This window comes from Quercus suber, unplaced genomic scaffold, assembly GCF_002906115.3.
Source record: "Quercus suber isolate HL8 unplaced genomic scaffold, Cork oak 2.0 scaffold_426, whole genome shotgun sequence".
NCBI classification, from domain to species: Eukaryota; Viridiplantae; Streptophyta; class Magnoliopsida; order Fagales; family Fagaceae; genus Quercus; species Quercus suber.
This window is the reverse complement of record NW_027069877.1, coordinates 386,805-396,739: the sequence shown is the minus strand read 5'-3', so window position 1 is coordinate 396,739 and position 9,935 is coordinate 386,805. Positions and strand designations below refer to the sequence as shown.

General features: G+C 30.3%; 1 protein-coding gene across 1 annotated transcript; it reads left to right on the top strand.

The window, feature by feature from the left end:
- The first annotated feature begins 6,415 nt into the window (after nt 1-6,415).
- On the top strand, nt 6,416-8,309 carry LOC136062560 (peroxidase 5-like). The gene is made up of 2 exons (XM_065761738.1): nt 6,416-6,755; nt 7,272-8,309. Exons 1-2 carry the CDS (start codon nt 6,540-6,542, stop codon nt 8,037-8,039), a joined length of 984 nt encoding a protein of 327 aa, XP_065617810.1. The 5' UTR covers nt 6,416-6,539; the 3' UTR covers nt 8,040-8,309.
- Nucleotides 8,310-9,935: the final 1,626 nt, after the last annotated feature.

Sequence of the window (9,935 nt, the reverse complement as noted above, 5' to 3'; positions counted from 1 at the left end):
TTGCATATTGGTATGGTTCAAATTGCTATTAAACCACTCACAAGAAAGGGTATCAATGCTTCTGTTCTCATGTGTTTACGAGATGCTAGATCTAAGCACTTTAAAGATAGCATTCTTGGTATGATTATTGCTTCTTTGTATGATGGTCCTATTTATTTTAACTGTTATCCTGATCTTACTCTTGCTTTGGATGATCCTAATATTATTAAAGCTTTGACTTTGAATATTGCTTCATCTAGTTATATCATGGACGAAGGTAGCAAACTTTTTGCTTTGATTTACCTTCTTTATTATATATTGTTGGGTACTCAGTTAAATCCTGGTTGTTTAAATAATAGAGAAGCTTCTGGTAAAACCATGTTAATTCAATGTTCAACTCCTGATGCTAAAGTTCAAGTTCCAAAAATGATTCAATGGCAAGATGTCAAGCTTCCCACTGAATGGTTGTTGGAACAAGAATCTCCTGTTGCTAAACCTATTTTTGATGAGCTAGATCTCACAAATATTCAATAATATCTTGATGGTACTGTTAAAATAAGTTTTCAAAATATTCAACCTTTGAGGATCAACGAAGGAAGACATTCCTTTGCTGGATCTGAAAGTATTTCAAAAAGAGATCAAGATCTCAATGATTTTTTACAAAAGAATTTTGAAAAACCCACTGATCTAAAATTAAAAGGTGTTTCTAGTGATAAATCTCAAATAAGCTTTGTTTGCTATTCCACCAAACCTGAACCTTCCTCTCTATATGGCAAAACTGCCGATGAAGAAGAAGAAGATACTGGATCTGTTTATCCATCTGATTCTGATTTTCCTCCTATTGAAAATAATGTTAACCAATTAAGAGTTTTGACTGTTTTAGATGAAAACTTTGAAATTGATATGGTTTCATTATTCAATGAATTTATGCTTTCAAAAAATAGAACAAAAAGTAAATATTTCCAAAATAATTTTGCTTAATCTGAAAAGGACCGTGTTAAAAGAAAATGGAAAGAAATGATGCATCAATTGAAAAAACATATTTTGTTCTTTGATTCTCTTGAAAATTATTATGTTTCAAAAGATGAAATTTCAAAAAATCATTTGAATGTGATAAAGAAATCAAATTTTGTTAAAAGTGACAAAACCATTGTTAAGTCTAGTCATCCACCTCTTGAGACTATTTTGTTAACTACTGGCAACATTGATGTTAAAGCTTCTCCTTTCAAAATTGCTGATGATGAAACTCCTATTGTTAGCCTTATTGAACAAAACAATTTTGGTAATGAGTCTTTGCATGTTATTGGTCAATAGCTTGACCGTATTGAAGAAAATATTGTTGAAAAAACTGTTTCTGTTGAAAAATCTGTTTCTATCAAGAGTGAGGAATCTTTGATCAATCTACCTAGTCATGATAACAAATTTAAGTTTAAAACTTCTCAATCTAAAATTCTTGAAACTGTCGAAAAAATGATTGCTGATTTTAAAGTTAAAACTGAAAGTACTTCTACAAGTAATTATGCTACTTGAACTATTTCAAGAAATGAAAAAGAAATTGTTTCTGATGAAAATACAGATTCTGATACTGTTTCTTCTGTTTCTGCTAAAAAGGTTTTTGAAAATGATTTCCCAGAAATAAAAAGATTTGTTGGAAGTTCCTCCAAACCCATGTTTCTTACAAAAATTGGTATTCAAAACCTACTCCTCCTGATATGCAGTTTGAAGAGAGACCTTTTCAAACTCAGTTTTCTGTTTCTGCTGATAAAATTTATGAATGGAATATTGATGGTTTTTCTGAACAAGAAATTATTAACAAAATGGGACATATGTCTATGGATGGTATTGCTTACCAAAATAATCATGATTTTGATCAACCTGAAATTGTTGACTTACTTGCTACTGGTTTTTCTGGTACTCTTCGTGGATGGTGGGATTCATATCTCACAGAAGAATCCAGAGATTCTATTAAACATGCTGTTAAAAAGAATGATGAAGGTTTGCCTATTTTTGATAATCGTATTGGTCGAGGTATTCCTAATGGTGTTAATACCCTGATTTATACTATTATCAAACATTTTGTTGGAAATCCGTATAATGTTTCTTCTCAAATTTCTAATTTGCTAAATAATTTGAGATGTCCTACTATGTCTGATTACAGATGGTATCAAGATGTTTTCCTTTCCAGAGTAATGCAAAGGAAAGATTGTTACAAACCTTATTGAAAAGAAAAGTTTATTGACGGTCTGCCTCCTATTTTTGCTCATAAGGTAAAACAAGAATTAATTGGTAGAAATGATTCCATTGATTATGATAATTTAACTTATGGTGATATTTTAAGCACTATTAAAAACTTGGTATTAATATGTGCAATGATGAAAATTGTTAAAACACCAATTAAAAAATAAAGAAAAGCTAAATATGAAATGGGCAATTTTTGTGAACAATATGGTTTGCCCCAAATTGCTCCTTCTCGGCAAAAGGGTAAAAAACATGATAAAAGTCACAAAAATTATAAAAAACACAGAACTAATTTTAATGATTTTTATGCTAAATAGAAAAATGTTTCTAAAAATATGTTAACAAAAAATCTGGAAAGGTAAATGTTTCAACCGTGGAAAACTTGGTCATTTCAGTAAAGATTGTAAACAAAAACCTGGTAAACTAAAAAATAAGTTTAACATGTTAAACATTGGCGATAATGATCAAGAAGAATTATTCAGAATCCTTGAATCAAACAATTCGTCTGATTCTTTGGAAGATGATTTTTCTTCTACTGATTCTTGCTATCATTCTGCTGGTGATTCTTCCGATTCTCCTAATATTAAACTTGGTTGCAGAGATTCTTATTGCAATGTTGTTAAATCTGTTAATACTCTCACTAAAAGTGAAGAAAATGAAAATTTGTTGATCAAATTGATAAGTCAAATTGAAAACCCTGATTTACAAAAAGAATATTTGGATAAGTTTAAAAAAACTTGTTAAAGGAAGAAACTGGTACAAAACTTAAATCAATTATAAGTTTTGAAGAAACTTTGGACAGGTTTAATAAAAGAAATCCAAAGATTTAACCATTAATGATCTCCAACATGAAATTAATATTGTTAAACAAGAGATAAGTGAATTAAAATATGAATTTAAAAATATGAAAAGTGATAACCATAACCTTAAACAAGAATTGTTAATGATTGATAAAATATTGATCAAAACAAGTTTGATAATGAACAAAATGAGCACATAGATGGAGATGAATCCAGTCAACAGGCTCTTCTTTCTGATAAAGGTAATGTTGTTGATGATTCTCAACTTGCTCTTGTTAATAACGTACTTCCTCCAAAATGGTTCACAAAAGTTAAAATTGCTGTTTCTCATGATTATCATTTCACTGTTATTGCTATGATTGATTCTGGTGCGGATAAGAATTGTATCCAAGAAGGATTGATTCCTCCCAAATATTTTGAAAAATCAACTGAAAAATTGGTTTCTGCTAATGGTTCTCAAATGAAGATTAAATATGAACTAAATGATACTCATATTTGTCATGATAATGTCTGTTTCAAGATTCCTTTTGTTCTTGTCAAAAACATGACTGATAAAATGATTCTTGGTTTGCCATTTATAAATGCTTTGTATCCCTTTCTTGTTGAACATGATGGAATTACTACTGATCCATTTGGACAAAAAGTAAAGTTCAAATTTGCTTCAAAGCTTGAAATTGATATTAATAATGCTTTAGATCTATCTTATGATTTTCCTACTGATAAACCTATTCATGAACCATGGATGAGTTTGTACTTCACAGACAATTTCAAGGTAATGCTAGTAGTGCCAAATTGTCAACTATTGTGAATCACCATAATATTCCTAATGATTCTTTGCAAGAGTCAGACAGTGATGCGTGGATAAATACACTAATAAGTGGGATAATAATAATATTTGTATTTATACCACTAGTAAGTGGATTATTATGGCTCCCTCGACAGAGAGGAAAAACAAGGGAAAAGCTCCTACACAGGATTATTCCCAAAATAAAATGCATGAAGGCGCATCTTCTGGGGTAAAACCCAGTGGGTCAACATCCCTTCAAGGGTATATATATATCAATATATATATATATATATATATATATATATATATATATAACACTAATAGAGTTGATTAACATGACCGAAAATATCCTATCAAATACCTGTTATATGTGGAAAAAATCTTGTGTGAAATGGACTTATGAGATACTTTCTCATTATCAGTGATAATCACGTGGTATAAAAACCCTACATAGATATACAACACGGAACACAATAAGCTTAGGCTATAGTCGTTTTTTGATTATGAACAATCAATTCATGTTTTCATCAAATCAACTGGTTTTACATTTGTATCTCTAACCAAATATGTTATTTTAATATATTATTATATAAGATATAGATTTACTAAAATGTAAGGTAACTGTTCATCGCTTTATCTTTTGGTGGTGGAGCCAGGATTTTGGTTAGATTAAAATTAAAATAAAATATTGAAGACAAAATTAATTCCGAAATTTTAAATTAATATAAAAAAGAAAATATTTGATTAACATAGAAAATATAATATAAATGTAAGTTATAAAAGGAATAATATCAGTCGAAAACACAAAAATTAATAAAATTATATATTTTTAAAATAGAGAGATAGAAATTACTTTTAAAAATTGTTCAATTTTTTGGGAGAACAATTCAATCCCCTTGGGTCTATTCTGTCCATTTGGTCCTCTTCAATCCACTTTGGTCCAATTCAGTACACTTTGGTTTATTATTTGGTCCATTTCAGTTCATTTGGTCCACTTCGTTCTATTCGGTCCATATGTCCATTTAGTCAAATTCAGTCCAATTTGATCCAATCCAGTCCAATTTGCTTTATTCGGTTCAATTTGGTCCACATCGGTCCACTTCCATTCAATTCAATCAACTTCGATCCATTCAGCCAATTTTGGTACAATTACTTAAGAATGAGAAAAGACAAGTTTAGGTTGAGAGTAATAAGAATTATTTGAGTAATATTAATTGTAATTATAAGATAATTTTTTATTATTATTATAATCTCCTTAATTAAATGAGAAATTTCAATAATAAATTTAAAACTTAAGAATTTTAGTTGTACCAAAATAAATTAGAAAAATATAGTAGTAATGCATAATAAAAGTAGTTAGAAGAATACGAACCACTTCAAAAAGGAATAATATCAATCAAAAACACAAATTAATAAAATTATATATTTGTAAAAATAGGGAGATAGAAATTACTTTTAAAAATTGTTTAATTTTTAGGGAGAACAATTCGGTCACTTTAGGTCTATTCGATCTATTTTGGTCCACTTTGGTCTATTCGGTCTATTTGGTCCAATTAGGTCAATTTCGTCCTATTTGGTCCATTGGGTACAAATTTCTTATGGATTGTACTATGATCCAATGCATAATTGTCTTTGGGGGAAAAAAAAAAAAAAAACATTATGAAGAGAGATGCAAGGAACACGGTTACACCAAAGTGGTTGAACTAAGCTACTAGTTGTATTTTTACAGCTAGTCATTAGTCATTATAAATGCATTTAGTCTACGAAATCAAAGCTGGGACTTGTAAGCCATTTTCATTAATTATTTATTTTAGAATAATCAGGCAAAGACCCATTTGGATGACATGCTAAACTGAATTGTCATCTATATAAAATGGGTTTCCCATTAATGCAGAAATGCTAGCTACTTGGTCAAGGTGAGAGACCTAGCTAGCTAGCTTGCCATGCTGAACCACGCGCTTTCCTGGTTGTTCCCACTGGCAATTAATGATTATTCCTTCCTAATCAAGTTAATCTTTAATATATGATTATGATGGTTGCCAAACACTAAACCCTTTATACACACACACACATATATATATATATTAATTATGGGACAAGAAAAAAATTATTATTATTTTTCCTTTCTTTATTCTATTTGAATTTTATATTAAAAAAAAAGAATGAAAAGAAAATAAATACTTTAAAATATAAATTCTACTATTGTACGATTGAATTTGTTGTATTTTATTTATATCATGGTTAAACTAGAACCCCAATAAGATGAAAATTAAGCTCACTGACCTAGTCTGCATAATTTGTATGTTTGAAGGGTATGCAGGTTATTTTATCTAGCCATTGCCAGTTTGACATCCATGAAAGTCAAAGAAGATACATGCTTGACCACCCACTCCAAAACCTGATAGGCTAATAGGATGGAAAATCTTGTAAAATAAGCAACTGTTGAAGTGAGCCAATGAATGTTTCCTCTTAGTTACCATGGAAACCCTCAAACTTAGACAGCTTCAAGCTTTTCTTCTATGCAGCTATACACGTTTTTGTTTACAAAGTAAAACTGCCACACTCATCTTTACTATATATTCTTGCCTATATATACTTGGTTAACATCAACCTTTATCTCCATCTCCAACTTGCTCATAATATTCTTCTTTCAACTTTCATCTAAGTTCTTTCTTTGCTCGTCTCTTATTCATTCATTCATTACAGTATTGGGTTATTTGGGTTGTAGAGTAACTATGCCAACCATCGAAATTTACTTGGCTTTCTTTGTTACTATGTCTATAATGGTGTCAGTGTCATTGGCAATGCCATCACTCAAAGTGGGTTACTATCAATCAACTTGTCCTTCTGCAGAGGCCATTGTGAGAAACACTGTGAACAAAGCAGTATCAAGGAACCCTGGCCTAGCAGCTGGCATCATCAGAATGCATTTCCATGATTGTTTTGTCAGGGTATGTTAGCTCTTTGCAACACAAATTAACTCTGTTATATGTTCTATAGAATCTGTTAATTTGCCATTTTTCTTAAGCTTCTCGTGCATGTTTAAAAGTAATTATTCATCGAAAAAGAGAAGTTTCAAAGCCATTTTAAAGACCCATTAATATATATATATATATATATATATTTTGTTAAGCTTCTTATGCATTTTTCAAAGTCACTTTTAAGACCCATTAATCATGTTATATTTAATAGAATCTGTAATTTTCTTTATGAAAAAAAAAAAAAAAAAATCCTAAAATGACAGATGGAATCACCTTAATAATTAATACAAAAAAACATATAACTTGGAAGAATAGAAAACCAAAGTGAGAGGTGGGGATTGAACCTAGTTGATCATTACGTATAGACGTACTCATGTACCTAAATTTGTAGACCCTCCTTTTTTTGCTACTAGAAGAATGCTTTGAAAGTTACTTAATTACCAAGTTGTTAGAGCTGAATCATGTTTTGTATCTTATCTATGCCAGGGTTGTGATGCTTCTATCCTACTTGATTCAACTTCTGGAAATCTAGCCGAGAGAGATAGTCCAGTCAACAATCCAAGCTTAAGAGGTTTTGAAGTGATATTTGAGGCAAAGGCTGCACTTGAAGCTCAATGCCCACAAACAGTCTCATGTGCAGACATTATTGCATTTGCTGCTCGTGACAGTGCTTACAAAGTTGGAGGCATAAATTACAAAGTTCCATCAGGACGTCGTGATGGCAGAATTTCACATGAAAACGAGCCTATTCTAAACCTTCCACCACCTACCTTCAATGCTCAGGAACTCGAGCAAAGATTTGCGCAAAAAGGACTTAGTCTTGATGAAATGGTGACACTTTCCGGTGCACATTCCATAGGAAGGTCACATTGTTCGTCTTTCTCAAAGCGATTATACACTTTCAATGAAACAAATCCACAAGACCCTTCAATGGATCCCATATTTGCTAGAGACCTAAAGACCAAGTGTCCACAAAATGGTGGCAATGATGATTCAACAGTACCACTTGATGTACTTACACCACATAGGCTTGACAATAAGTATTATACAAATTTGAAAAAACACCATGGCTTATTGACATCTGATCAATCTCTTTTGAGCAGCCCTTCTACAGTTGGAATTGTCAGAAATAATGCAAGGCATGGTGAAACATGGGCTAATAAGTTTGCAGCAGCTATGGTGAAAATGGGTTACATTGATTTGCTTACAGGAAGTCAAGGTGAGATCAGGAAAGATTGTAGGTTTGTGAACTAGATATTACAGGTTTATTGGTATGACTATTGAAATTATTTTGTATTATTCTTTTACATTGATTCATTAGTCAATGTTGATTCAAATGTAAATTCATTCTTTTGTAAGTTTTTGAACAAATTTTTTTTTGAGAAATTAATGGGATAAACTTGTATTCGTTGGATGTTACAAAATGTGCACAGTATTCGTGTGTGGAACTTTAAAATTTTGCTCATTGTTTTACAACTTTTTTTATTTATTGAAAAATTGTACCAAAATGATGACTAGGTTGAATCTTGGTGTGATGGTGTCTTCTATAAAAAGCAATAAATCACAAATTCGAGTACAGAAATTAATCTCTCAAATTAATTTAGAATAAGACTGTTTATCATTACCTCTTCCAGACTCCACAAAAATAAGAGCTTTGTGCAAAATTCTTGGCAAGCGGGTTGCGATTTTGTCACTAATGAGACAACTCAAGCTTGTGCCTACATACATATGACCATAGGCTTACTTCTAGCGAGACTTGGATGGAATCATCCAAGTAGCCCATTGAGAAAGTTTTAGCATTAGAAAAAGTGGGATTTGAGTATTACAAGTATACTGAATCGATGGGTTGGGATTTGGGAGAGCTCAATGAGTCAATGTCATTTCGTAGAAATCTTGAATCTAGGCCTAATACCGTACAGTCTGTATAATGTCATTTACTGTTTCCATTGAGCGTGGGCTTAGCTAAATATAACCCACACAAAAAAGAACATTGAACACCCTTGAAACCACCATATTATTCTATTAACGATATTATTATCACAATCTATCAATAGATACACCCAAATTCACATCTAATTTCACAACACACTTAAATATTAACTTGTAATTGAAATTATTATTTACACATAGGTCCACTGTCGACAATTGGTGAAAAAGTAAAATGATTGTGTGCTAATCACAAGTTGACATCCAAGTATATTGAGTATGTCTATTGTCTATAGATTTTTTCTTATTATTATAATAAATATCCACTAATTCAGTTATTCACTTAATAGTAAAATGTCTGAAGATCAAATTTTATTCTATGGATTCTTAACTAAAGAAAAAAGAAAAAGGAAAAAAGAAAAATGAAAAAAGAAAAAAAAAAGTAAGAAAGAGTGAAATCAGAAATCTTAAATAATATTACAGCCATAGGTTGCACACTGCATTTATGGATAAATTTAGATGATATTTATCATTTTTTTAATAGATTCTGATCTTCTAGATTTTTTAAGGTACATACTCTACAAATAGATTTCTTAAATCTTAACCACTCTTTTATGATTTAAGGGTCTAAATTATGTCATGTTAGCATTCTACTAATATATAATACTCTTAAAATAATAAAATAATGTTACAAACAAAACAATTAAGATTATTATTAATGGAATACTAACATGACAAAATTTAGACCATTAAATCATTAAAGAATAGCTAAAATTTAAAAAAACCTATTTAGTAAAGTAACTTAAGAAATTTAAAGAACCTAAAAAGGTACGTAGCACACTATAAAATGGGTTCCCATTATACAGAAATGCTAGCTACTTGGTCAAGCATGCTAAACTAAAATTTCACCTAATCAAAATGGGTTCCCATCAATGCATAAAAGCTAGCTACTGGGTCAAGCATGCTTAATCACGCGCTTTCCTACTTGTTCCCGCTGGCAATAAATGCTTAATAATAATAAGTAAATTGAATAAAAATATAATTAAATATTGAATAAAAAATAGAAAGCAATTGAAAAAAAAATTAAAATTTTTTTGCTACAGTCAATTTGAAATTTTTTTTATATATAAAAATAATGAAAATGCAATAAATATAAAATTTTACTATTGGATCTCTTGTATTTTATTTCTATCCTTTCCAAATAGGAACAAAAAATAAAACCAA